General features: G+C 44.8%; 1 protein-coding gene across 3 annotated transcripts in view; it reads right to left on the bottom strand.

The window, feature by feature from the left end:
• The window catches only part of MYO1B (myosin IB), a 177,825-nt gene that overhangs the window by 60,962 nt on the left and 97,629 nt on the right, over positions 1-19,234 (bottom strand). For all 3 annotated transcript variants that reach the window (XM_032354231.1, XM_032354232.1, XM_032354233.1), the window contains 3 exons: positions 15,627-15,731; positions 11,735-11,781; positions 6,493-6,556 (listed from right to left, as the gene is read on the bottom strand). In XM_032354231.1, coding sequence (XP_032210122.1) covers positions 6,493-6,556; positions 11,735-11,781; positions 15,627-15,731 — 216 coding nt within the window. The remainder of the gene's footprint in view (positions 1-6,492; positions 6,557-11,734; positions 11,782-15,626; positions 15,732-19,234) is intronic.

Raw genomic sequence — 19,234 nt, 5'->3', positions numbered from 1 at the left:
CCACACCCAATCCTGAAATAAAATTAATGAAATACAGCACATGGTATCATATTATTAGCTATACTATCCCATTAACTTAGATATATTTAACATCTGATGTCTTCTGTATTTGTATATAATCTTGTTTAGAGGTAAACATATAGTCTTTTTTCACAATAAACATATTTTTGTAATAGGAAAACCACGAAAGTAAAATTGAGACGAAGGAAAGCATCAATTTTGATTACAAAGCCACCCTCTACAGAGTAACAGAATTGCTTTGAAATTTGTTTTCTTGCTATGGATACTTCCCAACCAATGGTGGATTATTTCTGTCTTCTGAGTATTAATGCGCTCTGAATACAGAAGCACTGAGAGAGCCCCGCCCTATGTTACAAACTAGACAATGCAATGTCTTCATTTTTGGTGAATTTCGATCCTGAAGAAGACAGATTAAAAACAGACATTGTTTATTGATGCGTGTTCCTTAGCTTTTGAGAAGGGACTCATGTTTGGGTAGTCTGCACCGTTACCTCGATCTCTACATATTCTCAGAAAACAAAGCAGTGCAGAGTTCCCTTTAGAAAGCGTTACAGGCCGTTTTGCCCCTAACTTGTCATCAATAACATCAAAGATATGACATAAAAGGAAAAACAAAACTATAAATCTCAAACCATTTAAAAGAGCAAAATTATATTCCATATCCTACAAATGGCACGGTTGTGTCATATATAAACATGTCATGAGACAGATAGCACATAAAAGTGTGCGCCAACTGTATCATAAATTCCACAGAAATACAGACGAGGAATTCAGAGAGATCTGCTCCATCCCCCATCTGCCCTGTGAGGGGCGGCTGCTTCCTCCTGCTCTCCTGATTCCTGGTGGGACGATCTCAGTTGAACTCCCGAGCCTCTCTCAGCCCCTTACTCACTTCTTACCTGGGCAGGAGGAAGGACGTCTCTGAGTCGGGAGGCCGAGAGAGGGAAATGATCAGGTGTATACCGTTCGGCCCTCTAGGTCCCCACACTGCACTCGCATTCAGCTCTGCTCGCCAGTGTGGTCTAAGATAACCGGGGCCGTGCACACGCAGAGAGGCCAGAGGCTGCCTGATTCTGTCAATGCCGGCCTAACTGTCAGGCTGCCAGAGGACTCCCTGAGGACTCCTCCCAGAGGACTCACACCTGCTTGGGAGAGAAACCAGATGCCACTTTCTCCAGCCTTGACTAATGGTAATAAAGCTGCTTCCTCTCCAGCTTGATTCCTGTGTCTACTTCTCAGGATGCCACACTGGGTGGGGGAAAGTAGATTACCCATTACACCAACGGGTCAGTTAGTTCTTGCTGCATAACAAACTGTCCCGACACTCGACAGCTCAGAATGACACTGTTGATTAGTTCATGAGTCTGAGCTTCAGCTTGGTAGTTCTGGTGTGAGCCAGCCCAGCTGACCTCTCCTGGACGTGCTCATCAGCTCGTGACCGGCAGCTGGCTGATCTCAGGTGCCCTCATTCCTAAGTCTGGGGGTTCCCTTCATGTGGTCTCTCACCATCCAGCGGCCTAGCCCAGGTTCGTTCACATGGTGTTAAGGACGGTGTTCCCAAGGGGAGCACGAGATAACAAGCTCCAACATGTAACCAACTTTTAAGTCTCCTGCTGTGCCTTGTCTAATAATTGTTCTATGGACCAAAATAAGTCCCACGGCTGAACTCTTGAGACACTGAGAGAGAGGGCTACCCAAGGGTGTAGACACAAGGGGACCATTATTGTGACCATTTCTGAAGACAATCCTTCAGATTGTGGCTGTTTAAAATGAAACGGTCACAAATTATTTGATACTCTTCCCACTGAGTGGTGGAATCTTTGTGCCCCACCGTGACTCTGGGCAAGCTTGTGCCAATTTTGACTTAACAGAACATAGCAGAAGTGACACTGTCTGATCTCCCAGGCTACTGCAGGCTTCCTCTTGGTTCTCTGTCAGGCTGTTTCCTCTTGGAACATTCTCTCTCAGAACCTAGCCATCTGTGAGAAACCCAAACCACATGGAACCACATACAGGTTGCTCTAGTCAACAGTCTGAACTCAGCACATGCTTTGAATCATCCTAGCCCAGGAACCTGGTATGTGACATAGGATAAAGCTTCCAGAAGACTCCAGCATTCATACACGCAAGTCACCCCCAGCCATATGTCTTCTCTGCTAAAGCCCCATATATCATGGAGATAAGCCAACCCTACTGTGCCCCACTGGAATTCTTGACCCACAGTATCCAACAGGATTTAAGAGAGCCATTGTTTGATCCTCTTAAGTTTGGGGTGGTTTAATGGGCCATAATAATAGGGGGATCATACACTAACTTCATCACTTGCTTTCCTTCATTATTCACAAGATATTATTTCTTTCAAGCTGAAAAGAGAAGACAGTGACAGATGAAGTCTGAATACCAGTAATTCTGCTGTCTTTCTGGGATTTAGAGAAAGCATTTCAAAATGATTAGCATAGAATACTCAGACATATAAAATAAATCAGTCATGGGGATGTACTGTGCAGCATATCAACTATAATTAGTAATACTCTGCTGCATATTCGAAAGTTGCTAAGAGAGTAGACCTTAAAAGTTCTCGTTGCAAGAAAAAAAAGTTCCTCCAACTATGAATGGTGATGGATGGTAACCAGACTTATTACGGTGATCGTTCTGCAATATATACGAATACAAAACCATGATGCTGTGCACCTGAAACTCACATCATGCTGCACATAAACTACACTTCAATGAAAATTGTTTTAAATGTTCAGATAAAATTATCCAATAAGACAAAAGTTTTATTTCTCAATAAAGTTTTCTATGTCGCAGTTATGTCACTTATTATTCATTGTGTACTTGTGTAGGTACTAATAGTTCAAGAAACATATTGCAGGGGTCAGACACTATTTTTGTTGCTGTCATTCAACAAAGACCCACACAAACTAAATCTCTGTCCCTATAGAACATATATTTGGCAAGGCGCTGGAGACCATAAACACGTAAGTATATAATAATGAAAAAGAAGCCAACATTTATTCATTGTTTACTACGTACCTGGCACCGTTACAAGCACTTCAGATGTAAACAAATAATTTATACCTTTTCATAACCCTGTAAGATCAGTCCTATTATTACCCCATTTTGAAGACCAGCAAAACGAGTCCTTTGCTGTCTTGTTTAGACATTTAAAACCCTGTGGAAGAGTTACTCATGCAAGTCTTCTACTACGCATTTAGGTATGCCCCAAATAATGGAGCAGGGAAAGGGAGGGCTTGCCTACACACCACCAATTCCAGCCCCATCAGCATTTACTGAGCACTTACTGTGTATCGGGTGTCCCACTAGGCTCTGGATACACCACCATGAACAGGAAAGCCGTACCTCCTGCCTAAACCGTAAGGACAGGTATATATGCACACCTGAAATCAGAAGGCTTTTTCACAGCATTTCTGCCTCCGTGCTGTTCTCTTTTTAGGACATAAGATCCCTACAGACTTGTACCACGTTTTCTCCACAGTGAAAACTACCGTCAAGTGCCACAGCCATCAGAAAGTGCCTGCGACTATAAATCAAGGCAACAGGTGTCCAAAGTGTCCAGCTCATAGCGTGAGGCCCCAAATCCTCAAATACAAACGCACATATCTTATGAGACTTCTAAGCATTAACAAAGTAGCAGCAGTATTATCTCACAGAACCCAATACCTGCTAGATGTGTTCCCCATTTTATCTTCTCTACTGACGTGTGCATGCCATTTTCTATTTCCGCTACGCCCCTGGCCAAAGGAGACCAACCTCAGGGATATACGGCTAGCAGGTGAAGTCCAGACTCTTTTCCAGCATACCTCTTTTAGAAAGAGAGAGAAAAGTTCCTGGGCTTTCTCTTCTACTTACTGGGAACCCAGCTGGCTTGACTGATCATGTGTCTTCTTCCAGGTGATCAGTACAACTGACAATGATCAATGCTGTTACTACACGGCTGCTAGAAACTGAGGCAAAATACGCTTCCCACAACACGGCAAATCCTTTCTTCTTTTCTAGACTCCAAGAGGCTGACTTTTGGCAGTGTGGAGAACAAGAACGGGTCTGCCCATTGCTCTACACCCTTGAAGCCAGCAGCCTGCAACTCCCACTGACCACCCATGAGTCAGTCCTGTATCTACACGGGGTGAAATTTCCTGCTCTCACTGTGAACGTATTCCTTTCATTCCCAAAGCAAAGGGTACTCTAAAATACAGGGTGTTCCCACTACCACAAATTTCCATATAATTTCATTGTGGGAACAAATGGTAACGAACACCATATGAAATCCATTCATGATGATATATTAATCTTAACTGGAAAAGAACAGAGTGTTTAATATTTATTCTCCATGGATACTGCAAGAATTAGTTAAGGGGCAGGAAGGCATTTGTACTTGGAACTTAAACTTTAAAATGTAAGACCCAAGTTATTTTCTAATACTTAAAGTAATCCTTACATATTTTCCTAGAGTCCTCAAAAGCAGTTTTGATTCAATCATTCCACAATGTTTAGATGCATTACCTCATTTTAAAACAGTGTATTAAAGTAATAAGGAGAGCTAATCCCTCTTGCAAAAAGTAAGTGCTAACGACTTATGAGTATCTTTCAGAATAAAAGCTAATCCTTCGTCAAAATGGCGTCTTAAAACTGAGGCCCACCTCTTTCCTCACACTTGATCATTAGCTGCCCCAAAACCATGCAGGAAGGTTGGCGGGGTGATCCTTGGTGCTCTGAGTTATGTCAAACACGGTGTGCAGGAGAGCTTTTCCTTCCATATTTGACACATAACCTAAGCAGAACCACCCCAGGCAATTTCATTTCATAATAAAGCTTTCTCTTCAAATTTCTCGAATAATTATATATTTTTACAAATATGGCTAATCCCAAAGCATGACACACAATGCAGAAACGAAAATGGAAAAACTATTTAAGAATTACAGAAGAGTGGAAACAGGAAGAACCACAGAATTCATCCAGTTCAATCCCACTGTTTCAGAGATGAGGACACTCTAGCCCTAGGTTTCTCTATGAATTGTTTTAAAAACTTAAAAAAAAGTCAGCTGCATACTTGCTCCAAATCACTTAAAACACTGATTTTCAAATGGCAGTCCTCTATTTCTAGAGTTCATCAGCAAAGATCTCAGGGGGCCCCTGGGGGCAGAGGGCTTCTGGCTACTCATCTTCAACTACGTCAGATCTTGTTTTCTCTATTTCCTCTTTGGGGTTCAGCATGAAATTTCATTTGAAGAAGGAATGCCACTGCTTTACCAAATCTAATAAGCACTGCTTTAGATACCTGAGCCAATCTATTATTTTCTTTCTAGTGCAAACTTAAGATTTTTTTTCAATCCCAACAGTACCACTGAGTGGTAAGGAGGCCAGAGGTGATTGGAGATTCCATGGTGTGGCTTCAAGAATCGCAGGAGAATTCAAGAGGATGACTAGGCTGTGGTTCCAGGAGGAAATGCACGAACCCTAAGATGTCATATTCGATCTTCTAAACAATCAACCACAAAATCAACATGAGCAGAAACAGGGCGGGCTACGCATAGTGCAGGTCCAAAGTGCTGGTGACGGCCATTTTTACAAATACCATCACGCCCACTTTAGAAAACTGGACCTCAGCTCACCCGACACTGTTCATTCTTTCAGCTTTGACAAGAACATTTCATTTCCATAACCACCAATCACGACTAAAGGAGACTAAGAAATCTGTCTTTCTACCTACCAGGTTTATCACATTTCAATGATGTAAATACACCAAGACAAACAAAACTTCCCAAAATAAATTGTGAAATACAGGTCTACTCATTTTATTGAGTATATGTTACCCAAAAAGTTACTAAAAAGTTATTAAATTAAAATAAACTATTTATATTTCATTTTTAATCATAAAATAATTTTGTTAAAGAAAATAACCTCTGGAGGATCCTTTATTAATGAATTGACTTAAAAACCTACAAAATATAAAATACAGTTGGACTAATTCTTATTCATTTAGCAAATCTTTAAAGATTTGCAATGGTAAAGACTTAAGTGATATTTATTTATTCATTTTATTGTGTTATGTTAGTCACCATAAAATCTAGTCACATCTAGGAGGGGCACTTGGGTGGCTCAGTTGGTTAAGCCTCCAGCTCCTGATTTCAGCTCAGGTCATGATCCCAAGGTCATGAGATCAAGCCCTGCGTAGGGTTCTGCGCTCAGCAGGGAGTCTGTTTTATGTTTTCTTTCCCTCCACCACCCACTCATGCACGTGCTCACTCTCTCTCCCTCAAAAAAAAAAAAAAAAAAAAAAAGATTTAGGAATTATAAAACAATCTGTAATCATAGTCTAACATAGTCTGAAACACATTATCTAAGAAAAAGAAATTGTAGTGTTATGCTTATCTCTTAAAGACTCAGGTATCTAAAATATTCTAATATATGTTTTGAACTTCTTGAAAAGGATTCAAGGAAAATACTCACAGTTACTTATCACTCCTCCCAGTGGATCGCCTTTAAAATCAAATTCAATATCCATATATTTGCCCTGCCAAAGAAAGATTTCGTGAGTTTTCAAGTTCACCTCAAAATAGTCAGTATATCTTCTTAGAGAATAGCATGTTAAGCCCTTCATACATTTGTTTAAATGTAATTAACACATAATTTATGTAACCATGAGGCAAAACAATATGCCTCCATAAATAATTCATACTAAGTACCACATTAGCTAACATATCATGTTGCTAATTCAGGAACAGATCTTCTTAGCCAGCATGTGACTTTTTCATTTCAGTTACCTGTTTCAAGTGTCTAAAGAGTGTGTGTGTATTCAAGAATTAAAACTGGGAAAAGTTAAGTATTCCTTGTTTATGCACTAGTTGGGAATATAAATAATTTCATTTTTATAAGCAAAATGTGTTTTAAGCCATGGCTAGAAACTCCAAGTATACTGGACAGTGGACAAAATGGAACACGTAAAGTCCTATTTTTGTGTCCACTCAAATCAAATGCATGATTATATGTTGTAAATGATCTGGAATTAAAGACTGATCATTATTACTCTCTGTGGCTTTTGATCTAGATTATACAGCAATAGACATATCCCAGGTTCCTATTACACTTTATAGATAATATCGTTACACACAGAAACACACATGGAGTTTCATACAGTGACTTTTAAAGAATTGGCCTCTAACTGTCTAGTTAAAGAGTAACAGGCATTAACTGAATAACCCGGACAGCTGGTTTTTGTTTGAAAATGGTGTGTTGGTCTAATAAGTGGTCTTTGCTTTTGTTTCATGTTCTACTTCAGTAAGAGTCACATAGATGACTTGTAAATAAGTCTCCCAAAGAATGACTACTTTAATGCCTTCTATTTTCAAAATAATAGTAGAGGGTCAGAAACGTGATCAGAGGGCTCTCAATCAACAGTGCAGTCTGTGACTTTTCATTAGCTTATACGTGCTCTCTTGCCTTTCCTTTCTTGTCAAGGGTCACCTGGCCCTTTTAAAAGTCTTCTCTCATTTATTAAGCAAATGTCTATCGAGCATTTCTTAGATACTAATGTAGGCACAAGGGAAAGCAAGGCATCATTCCTGCCCTCAAGGAAGTTCCAGCCCGAGGGGAATGGATCCAGATAAACAGGACATTACTGTGCACGGAAACATATTCTACAGTGGGGCAGGATGCTACGCACCAAGAACAGGAGACAAAAGCTGAGGTCGGCCCTAGATCAAACGTGAAGTATCAGGGTTAAGACAGGGAGCAAGGAGGCGGGAGAGCAGGGAGGAGTGGCCCTACGAACAGGCATCTGTGAGGCTGGTGAGGGAGGCTGCCACACCTCATGGCACTGAGACACTTTCTTGACAGCAAAGTCCTGTCATTAAAGATTTCTTAATAAGAAGCCATGACCAGACCTGCGTATTTACAAGATCACCGTAGGTAATGTGGGGTGGACTGGAAAGGAGCAAAACCAGACAGAGTCGACAGGAGGCGGCAGGAGTCATGGGAGAAATGCTGATGGCTTTGAGCAGGAGTGCGCAAAATCGGGAAGAGTAAGTGAGCTGAGAGCTCCGAGAGTCACCATGACGGATCCCGGGTGCATGTAGGCCGTAAAGAAAGGAGGGCAGTGATTAGAAAGTCCAGGAATGTGGCCCAGGCAAGCGAGTAGCTAGCTGTGCTCTCCACGCTGGCAGGGACAGCAGCAGTGCAGCAGCCACAAAGGAAGGTGAAAGAGTAACGTCACAGGAGAGTCAGAGGTTGACCACAGGAGAGGGGGTGATTTTGATGGAAGGTGCTTCCTGACACAGGAAGTAACCAGATCCAGAGCGCAGGCGGAGGGATCAGCGAAAGATGCGGGACAGGAGGGTGTCTCTACGGATTCTGGGACAGGTGAGGCCCCAAAGCTGAGGATGCAGATGAGGAGGAGGGGTGAGGTGATGACAATGACCTCCAGGAAGTAACCAACTTGCCCTCAGTTGAGAGTAAGGGATGGGCCGGGGGTCTGCGGACAGTAGTAAACCTGTGCAAAGTGGGAAAGGAAGCTGACCCGGGATAAACGAAAGGACAGCGCTGACAATTCAGATGACCTTGGAGCGGAATTCTCCTCATTAGCTCATCATGAGTCCACTCAGAGAAGACCAATGCCTCCCACTACCTAGAAAATAAAGTCTAAGACCATGAGCCTGATGATATTCCAAGCCTCCAGGTGAGGCCCCGAACCGTCTCTCCAGGCCTTTGGCCCACAGCTCCCTTCACAGACCCTCTCGTCCAGCCACTAACTCGGACAGGAGCAGGTCCACTCTGCTCTCTCTCTCCTCGGCTTCCCCACGCCAGCAAATCCTGCTTTCTACTCAATTTTGGCACATTTCAATCTTACAGGCCCACTCAGAACTGTCCCCTGCCCCAGACTCCTCCAGCTTCGCTATTCAGAATGTCCATAAAGCTATGTTGGGAACTTACTATTTTCTGCCTTGTGTTATAATTATTTTTGAACAAGTCCATTTTTTATGACTTGTTTATAAGCTTCTTAAAAACATTCATTCATTAGTGTTTTCTGAGTCTCAACTCTGACACCAGGCACTCTTCCAGGTCCTGGGGTCACCACAGTGAACAAGGCCGAGCTACTTGCTCCCATGGCTTCTCCTCTCTAAGGTCCATGATCAGAGAGAAACAGAGAAGGTGAATATAATCATTCCAGAGCCTAAGGAACGCCTGAAAAAAGTAAACGCACGATGAAGTCAGAGTCTAGAAAAGGCATCAGGAAGTGACATTTGAGGTGAGACCTAAATGACGCGAGGCGGTGGCCACGCAGAGATCTGGACGCGAGCACATCGTGCAGAAAGACCAGCAACTTCGAAGATCTGAGGCAAGAAGGCGCTCAGCAGTCCTGCCCATCCCAAAGGCCGAGCTGCGAGGCCAGGCAGACCAGGGCCCGGAGCAGGCCGCAGCTCACGCGGGCAGGCAGGGGAGGCTTCGGGAGGGGCCTCCACTGCACTCCAGGGGCAGGGGGAGCCACTGAGGGCTTTCAGTTTGTAAAGACCGTTCTGGATGCCAGCAGGGAACGGTCTGTCGGCTGCAAGAGGAGATCCGGGGAGACCCATGCTGAATTAACTACTTAAAAAAAAAAAAAAAAAGGAAAGAAAAAGAAAAAGAAACCAAACCCCCAATCAGAGATTTCAAACAAACGAATACTTGGTACGGGCTTTTTTGTTCCTCCGAATGAAAGGTTCGTAATGGAATTTTCCGGACCCTCTGCGCGCTCCTAGCTGGGCTCTCTGCAGACAGGACGGGCTCCTCCAGGCTCCCTCATCTCTCCTCTTCCCCGCCCTGCAACCGTGGTTGCGAAGAGCCGCTTCCAAAGTCTTACAGGTCTCTTCTCAGCAGAAGTTCCGTACGTGAAACTAGAGGGACTTGGGGGGCAGGGAGCCCTGCGGGGGCCGCCCCAGAGCGCGGGCCGCCCCAGAGCGCGGGCCGGGTCTGGCGGCAGCCGTGGGCGCGCACAGCTACCCCGCTGCGCCGAGCAGCTCCTCGGACACGGCCCAACGACACGCGGGTTCCGGGCGCGCGAATGTGGTCTGCAGAAACCAGCGCCCCGCACAGCGCCCCGCACAGCGCCCCGCACAGCGCCCCGCACAGCGCCCCGCACAGCGCCCCGCACAGCGCAGCAGCGACTGTGAACGCGGCAGAGTCCATCGAGCTGCGGCGCGGGCTGGGGGAGGTCGCGGGTCCAGCGCAGGCGAGCAAGCAGAGGAGTCCTGAGAACCGGGCTGAAAGGATCCGGCCTCTGGCCAAGCGTTCACCGCCCGCCCCGCCGCCCACTAAGGGGACTTCTCGGAGTCACTCGTTAAGGCCAATCACCCGCCAAGCCTTTCACTAGGTCTCAGACACCACAGAGTAGTAAAGACTCTCCCGAGAACCGGTCTCCCGCATTTTTACAGTCTACACACTAAACGTATTTAGACATTTTCTAAGTGTACGTGTATAACCTGCAAACAGCAAAAAAAAGAAACAGGCCCCATAAAGGAGCTCGATCCCTTGGAAGGACTCCTACCTGCCCGCACCCGCTTCTGTTTCCGTCATGAGATCAGCCCGTCCCCACGACAGGAAAGGGCACTGCTCAAACCCGCGTAACCACGGGCGGGGCTGATCCCACGGAAAATCTCCCAGCCTGGAGCCAGGAGCCTCCGCCTCCCACTTCCCAGGCTACCAGAACCGCCGCCACCTGGGTCACGGTCCTGCCTTAAGCACTGGACGGCGCTCACCAGAGAAAAGCGAAAAGCGCGACAGAAAGACGTGACGGGGAGAAGGGGGGTGGGGGGGAGTGTCTGGCAGAGAAGCACCAAAACCTCCCAAAATCGTCCCAAGGAATGTATATGAGGAAACAGCTTATAAAATAAATAACCTTTTATGAAATTTATAAGATTGGTTAAACCCTACAAGAAAGGGGCCAATTTCGAAACGTCCCCATCACGCTCAACTCACTTCCCCGGCGGCCATCATGTAGCGTCTGGGTCTCCACATGAACTACAGGCAGGACGGCGCCTGCTCAGCTGGGGAGACCACAGCGGGCCTCCGAGCGCGGGGCATGCCGGGGAGAGCCGAGCGCGGGGCATGCCGGGGAGAGCCGAGCGCGGGGCATGCTGGGGAGAGCCGGGAGATGAAGCCAGGAAGGCGTGTCTTCTGCCCTCAGCACTTTCCGAGTGAGCCAAACTCGAAACCTCAATTAGCAGCAGTTTTAACTATTACTACTACTGGTACTACCAGTACTACTAGTACCTCCTCCCCACCTCCTGCCACCGGTCAAATCTAATGATTCGCCTCTGTGAGGTTTCAGCGGACCCTTGCGTGGCTCCTCGTCCCACGGGATGAAGGGCAGAGCCGTAGTTTTTCCTCCCTTCCCCGTCACCGCGGACTCCTAACTGTGCTTCCTAAATGCCAAAACAGACGAGTGAAGAGCTCTTCGGAAGACTCCTTTCCACAGCCCTCGGAATTCGGTGGGTGACAGATGACAAAGTACGAAAGAAAAGGCTATCACTCCAAAAAGAATTAAAAAGAAAAATCCCAGAAAGCAGAAAATAGTTCTTAGAGAACGTTCGGTGTCTCAACAGCAGCGCGTTCTTATTTTCCAAACGTGTGTATTAAGAAATACTAAACATCTACTGGTTGTTTAAACACACATGAGCTAAATATTAGTGTTAGCACTTACGCTTATACAAATACTTACAAATCTAGAGGAGTTGTCGTTCCTTACAGTCTTGGCATTTCCAAAAGCTATGAAGAAAGAAACAGATGCATGGGTAAGATTGACAGAAAAATCACTTCAAGCAGAAATCTAAAGCAAATGGAATATTTGATAGCTATAAATCCTAGAAAATACAACTTGTAGCAGTGACATTTCTGTCCAAGCTTCCCATAGAAACATACTGAGTGCAAGTCTTAAGAAAGCTTCCATGTCTTTTCACAGGTTCATAGAAAAAGAGTCATTCCTATGATTTGTGGAATTTTTTCAAATATTACTATAAATGTAATCTTGTCTAATCAAATACCTTGTACTGTTTTAAGAGTAGTCAGTTGGGTGTACAGCAAGCAAGCCTTGTATTCTCCACCATTATTATCAGTGTAAATACGATTATTTCAGAAATGACTACTTAATATTATCAAAGGCTTCATGGAACTTGATGAGGTTTCCAGATGGAAAAAGGCACATGAAACGTTAAATTATCTAATTATATTTTAAAATAAAGCCACTAAAATGTGATTACATATGTAACTGTGAAATACAGAAAGAGTAAGAGATTTGGAAACAAACATAATTTCCAATAGACTAAAAATACTACATAGTTTCTTTAGCTTATCCCCTCAAACCTAAGTGAAACTTTCCAGAAAAGAAAGAAAATCAAATTGGCGCATAATGCAGAATCCAAGTTTATTCCAAACTGAGCTGCTGTGAGGAGCTGAGTCTCCCACAGGAGTCCCTTTTAAGAAACTGAGGGCACCTAAGTACCATGAGTGAGGCCATCCTACCCCAGGGACAGAATGTTCCTCTTCAATGTAGGTATTTCATGGTGTCATAAAGAAAAAGGTCTGTTTCACCAAGCTTGTGCACAAAGTAGGGGCAAATTAATCTAGGCCACCTTAGTAGAAAATTAAGTGGAATAAATATAAGACTATATATAAGGAGGAAGGACCCCTGTTTGATGCTTTGGAAGGAGCCCATCAGTGTACCCCAGACCTCGATGTGCAAACCAGTCACCCAAAGATCTTGTTCAATGGGTCTAGGGATGGTCATGAAATTTTGCATTTCTCCCAATACTCCCCACCCCACCGACCCCTGTTACTAGGATCCCTGGGCCAGCTGCAGCTCACAAGGACTGAAATAATGTGGCAACCAGAAAAATGAACCTTGAGATTAAGAGGCCAGGCATCAAATCCCTGGAGGCCTCCATAACTTCATAAATTAAACAGAGGGAACATTCGAGTAAAGAAGCTCAAATGATTACTAAGGGCTAAACGCTGATCCAGGTTTTGAAAGCAGTCACGTGATCAAGGCACGACAGTGGGTTTCTGTCGATGTTCACTTGGGATATTCAGTAGCCAAACCCGATGCATTGTATTTCTCCTTAGCTGGCTTTTTTACGGTTTTGATTTTTTAAAAATAGTTGGTCCCAGCTCAGTTCAGTTGAAATTTACAAAGTCAACACAAGGAAAGTTCTCTGTATCAGCGATTAGGCCTGGGAGGGGTGCAGTGTGGTAGGTCCCTCATGCCAAATTCTCTCCTTAGTAGAAAAGTCAGCTGAGAGACTACGGAGTGCGGAAACATGCACACAGGAAATACTAAAAAGGATGCTTACTGAAAAGGCTCACATCATCCTCTAGCTCCGCCGCCAGCTAAGAGGTTTCAACAAATGCAACCCTGAAAATGCAGTGTTGCCCCAACGGTCATGAAGACCATGACATTTCTCATGTTTTCACAGGCTAGTCTTCCTGCTGGGTGTGAACATGCTGGGGGTCCAAGTTAACTAACTTGCGTAGCCTTGAAGTCCAACTTGAGATGCTGATGCATAAAAGACAGTTTATTGTGGCTTGAAGGTCAAGGGCAAGTGAAGGAATTGCTTCAAAAAAACTTTATTCAGGGCGCCATTTGCATGCCATAAACCATCTTTTCATCAAACGAATCTCAGTTGCACGCACACAGCTCTAAACACTAAAGTCTTTTATTGTGGGCCACGGAATCAAAAACAAGTGTTTCATTATAGAACACTTGAGACACATTCCTCAATTGTTTTTTTAAGCTCATTGTTCTCAATGTTCATTTACAGTAGCAGTTCCAGTTAAAAAGTAAAACATTCCCATAAAAGATAATACATGCCCACAGCAGACATTTCTTCCATTTCCTGCACTGGGGCCTAGTTCCAAATACCATCAAATAAAGGGCCAAATTCTCATCGCAGATGCGAGAGCATTCCACAGTCCTTCTCTAGATCGCAGCATTCTTAAAATAAGCATATACAGAAATACACGTACAGCGCCCTAACTCAAAAGCAAAAGACAAACTAAACAAAAAGTGAAATACTGGGGCAATAAAATGAAGATACAGCACTTTCTATAATAGCTTCCTTCGTCATTAAGGTGCCAAAGGGGACAAAAGCTTGGTAACAATGGCATAGATGTTTCAGCCTTTGCTTTTTGCAGGTGAGAGTATTTGCACTTGTCTTATCTAACTATCTGGGGGATGAAGGAGGGGCTAGGTCTAGGTAACACGGGCAGCAGAGCTCTGTCCTTCCACACTGGGGGGCAACCTACTCACCCCAAAGCAGCTCTGTTTCAATCACCATTAAATCTTGACCTTCCATGACCTTGAATAAAGAGCTAAACTACTCTTCTAGACCAAAGACTCTAATCAGGGCTGGTCCTGACTCTGCCCTACCAGGGACATTTGGAAGTGTCCAGACATATTTTCAATATTACCAACCAGGGGCAGGGGTGCCTTTGGCAACCAGTGGGAAGAGGCTACAGATGTGGGTAAACATCTCATGAGGGAGGCACGGGACAGCACTCCACAGCGGAGATTCATCCAGTCCGAAATGGGGTCGAGAAACCCTACCCTACCCCAATGACTGCACAAGTGACAATAAAGACAGGCTTACAATATAAAGCAAAACTAAGGGCTTGCCATCAATAGGGAAAGGCTGACTTCCTGTTTCCGAAGGCAAAGAATGGTTAATGCCTATGGTTTCTGCCAACCTCCATGGCATTAGGGGAACTCACCTCTGGCTTTTTCTGATGGTGCTATGGACTACATGTGTATGTCCCCCACCAATTTTTATGTTGAAGTCCTAACCCCAGTGTGACTGTATTTAGAGCTGGGGCCCTTGGAAAGTAATGAGGGTTCTATGAGGTCATGAACCAACGAGGGTTCCTGCCTCCACCCACCACACACAAAGAACAGGTCATGTGATCACATAGCAAGATGGTGGCCACCTGTAAGCCAAGAGACCTCCCTTGCCAGCATCTTCACTGAAGGCTTCTGAGCCTCCAGAAGAGTAAGAAAATAAACTTCTGTGATTTAAGGCAACTGGCCTATGGTATTTTGTTAGAGCAGCCCAAGCTAGCTAACACAGATGGCCAACCACGGAATCTGAACTCCAAAGTCAGGTTTAGGCTTTCTGTGACCCTGAAAAAGACTGTCCTTCAGGTGTTTTTCTGGCATGGCCTTTCTGACAACAGAAATAAGCAGCCAGAGGTGTTACCTGAACGATAGACTAGCACAGCACTCACACGGCACCTTTTCTCCCAGTTCTTCCTAGCCATCAAATCAAATGCAAATGTCAAGTGATTATTTTTAGGCAAAATTAGAGTGATTCAAAGAAAAATCGAAAGGGAAAAAAAAAATGAACATAAGCAGGAAAGCTCCTTTTAGATGAGTGAACTCTTTCCTCCTTTAAGCACCTGAAGGCAAGAGTTCTTACGACAGAGCTCATTTGCTCAGCATGTCTGGGCCTGAACCCTCCTTCTTTCCCGGCTCCCCTCAGCCCCACTTCCAGCCCACCAGACGAGCTCTGCGAATAGATCCATTGTACGAGTCACACTGACCCGAGGCACACAGGAAATCCTACCTTCCAGGACTGGGTTGGACTGTAAAAGCTGTTCTTTGACTTGGTTCACTTCTGCTCCTTTTCCACAAACGGCTGCTACGTAGGACATAACAAGCTTGCTGGCCTCTGTGAATGAACAGAGATCATATCGATAAATCAAACAGATACCTGGAAACAAATTCGTGGGGAAGGAAATAGGGTACAGGGTACAGAAGATCCACTCATAATGTTTTCGAATGGCTTCATACCCGAGACCAAATAGTGTTTAGGAAAGCTTTTAACATACGTGTGCTTTCCACCAGTCAGAAGGGCTAAAATTAACAACACAGGAAACAACAGGTGTTGGTGAGGATGCAAGAAAGGGGAACCCTCCTACACTGCTGGTAGGGACACGAGCTGGTGCAGTCACTCTGGAAAACAGCATGGAGGTTCCTCATGAAGTTAAAAACAGAACAACCTTACGACCCAGCAACTGCATTTCCCAAAGGACAGAGAAACCCTGAATTGAAGGGGCACGTGCATCCTGATGTTTACAGCAGCAATGTCCACAACAGCCTAATTGTGGAGAGAGCCCAAGTGTCCACTGACAGACGAATGGATAAAGAAGATGAGGTGTATACACCCAACGGAATATTATTTGGCCATCAAAAATAATCAAATCTTGCGATTTTGCAATGACGTGCATGGAACTGGAGAGTATTATGCTGAGTGAAATAAGTCAGTCAGGGAAAGACAACTACCACATGATTTCACTTGTATGTGGAATCTAAGAAACAGAACAAATGACCATGGTGGGGAAAGAGAAAGGAAAACCAAGACACAGTCTCTTAACTACAGAAAACAAAGTGACGGTCACCAGAGGGCATGGGGCTTAGGTGACCAGAGGGCATGGGGCTTAGGTGACGGGGATTAAGGAGTGAACAGGTTGTAATGGGCACTGGGTATTGTATCGAAGTGTTGAATCACTAAATTCTCTACCTAAAACTAATATTATACTGTGTGTTAACTGGAATCTAAATAAAAACCAAAAAAAAGAAAAAAATTTTTAAGTATTTATGCTTTCTACTCAATGACATGTCATTAATTCAGATGTAATAGGAATGGTGCTTAAAGATTAGCACCAGGATGAAAAAAAAATTTGCTGCGTAATATAGCCAATAACATATCCGGAGAATGATCTTCTTAAAGCAATCACTCACACATAATTACAGTATTATACACAGATAATTCCAGCTAAAAATAAGCTGGTAACCTGGTAACCTGGGTAGCTTTACGGAAGTATTTTTAAAGCTTAAAAGAACTGTCCTTGTCAAAAATACTTTCTAAATCAAACCAGTTTGCTCACAACTACACTAAATTAGTTACTTTTCAGCTCAACTGAAAAACTAAGCGGCTAATGTAAGAATTCAGTCCTTCTTCAGGACATAGTTGTTTCCAAAGGTTTCACCAGTAACTCTGAAAGGTAAGCTGCTAAAAGTAGACGGCCGCCCGAGGCACACAAAGAATTCTTAGCTCAAAGGCAGGCAAGATTTGGTTTGGTGGTTTTGTCTGCTGGTTTCCGTGAGCCCTTGTCCCTCTCAGCACCTGCCTCTTAGGACCTGAGCTTTGGAATACCGCCTTCCAAGGAATAGTAATAGATATTTAGGGAAAATGAGCTCCAAAGTCAAACGAATTAGAAGAAGTGAAATAGGTTTCTTTTTAAAGGGCTTCTGGGAGGATCCTGTATGTGGCAGAATTCTAGAAAAGGCTCTAGAATGCTATACTTCCCAGACGGGTCTGCCATGGAACCTGTTTCTCATTGAGTTGTCCTTGCCCTGATTTTCCATAACCAGGGGAGGGCTCGACGGTTAACTGTTGGCAGAATTGAACTCTCACCTTCATTTGGGCAGTCGAGGTAGGGAGACTCATTACAAATCTTTCTTTCTCTAAAGTCTGTGCACGGGTATCACCGTCTGAGAGCAAGAAGCCTTCCTCAGAGCTGAGTGCGAATCCCTCTGCCCACAGTCACAAGGGCGCAGATCCCAACACTGCCATTTCTCACAGAGACCTACAGGGAACTTCCAGTCCCACTGCCCGCCCCAAAAAAGTAATAAACGAGCAACTGGAATGCCACCTTGGGCACACGGCCCGACCCTTGCTTTAGGGCTTTACAGCAACCTCGAAGCACTGACTAAATGAGCCACTGAGCACCAAGAATCTACACGACGTCACATACGGTTCTCCAGGCCTGACACAGGAGCAAATAGGGTATAGGGGGAGCTAACAATCCCACGGAGCTCTGAGAAACGAGGTGGGAGGCTGGGTACTTCGGCAGCTCAGTCCTCCTCCAACGTGCTTTCTGGGTAATGGAAATGAGTCCTCGCAGGTTCTCTGGTGGTCTCTTTTCTGTTGTCTGTGACTTTCTATGGCTGATTTCTGTTGTCTCCTTTTAGGGACTGCAACTGAGAAGTGCCAATCTTTTCATTTTTGTGATTCCCTTCCTCCAAAGGGCACTGCCCCCTTCATACACCTTCCACTGTGTGACGTTTCCTCAGTCCATTTCCCATGGTCCCCAGGGTTTCAGTGTCTAAAAGCTGGTGAATTATATGTGGGCAAAGAGTTTACATGCTTTCACATGTCATTCGACTTCCTGGCGCCACAATTCCCTATCCATGGGTCTGCACTAGAACTCTTCTTCTGGTCACCTCAGAATGTTTCTTTCTCAGCTCTCTGGCTTTCAAGTCCAGGTGAGGCTGCCCCCGCCCCAGGAAAGTCCCGGCATGCTGTGCTGTTGGTCTCCAACTCTGGGCCACCTCTCCTGAGTTACCCACACATCCCGACTCCGCAGTCCGGCCTCTGAAGCAGCTCATCCCCAGGCCTGCTTTCTCACCACTCCGCCTTCTCACAGGCGCCTCCGCTCCCCACCCTCTCCTCCAGCTTCACGTTATCATATCCCTGACGAGAACATCTGGCCTTTCTACCCATTATACTATGACAACACTGAAGCATTTATAAGCAATAATGGTCTCAGATAGTGGCAAATACACACACACACACACACACACACACACACACACACACACACACTTTAGGTGAAAAGGTAAGTTTCCTTTTAGGTAAACTGACAATAAATATCAAAAGTCCAGGCCAACCTGTTTTGCTTATTCCAGTGACTATGGGCCTCAAACTTCAGACACATAATGATGCTGAGATCTGGAAATTCTGTTCTGGACTAGGATGGACTCAGGGACAAAATGCTGGGCGTGGGGTGGGGGTGGGGGCAGGAATCAACTGAGAATCAACATTCTCTGGCAGCTGCTGGAATTGATTTGGCCTCTAAGAGACTTTTAATGGCCAGTATGAAAAGAGTCAGTTTTCTCAGTGTCAAGCCTGTGTTAAAAACGGTCTAAGGAGGGGCGCCCGGGGGGCTCAATGGGTTAGGCCTGTGCCTTTGGCTTGGCTCATGGTCCCGGGGTCCTAGGATCGAGCCCTGCATCGGGCTCTCTGCTCAGCGGGTAGCCTGCTTCCCCCCACGCCCCCTCTCTGCCTACTTGTGATCTCTGTCAGGTAAATAAATAAAATCTTTAAAAAAAATGGTACAAGGAGCAGATCTTCAGGAATTCGGATTGAATTTATATCTGGCTGTTAAA

The sequence above is a fragment of the Mustela erminea genome, chromosome 8 (genome assembly GCF_009829155.1).
Source record: "Mustela erminea isolate mMusErm1 chromosome 8, mMusErm1.Pri, whole genome shotgun sequence".
Lineage (NCBI taxonomy): Eukaryota > Metazoa > Chordata > Mammalia > Carnivora > Mustelidae > Mustela > Mustela erminea.
Note: the sequence above shows the minus strand (reverse complement) of the source record. Positions and strands in the feature narration are given on the sequence as shown.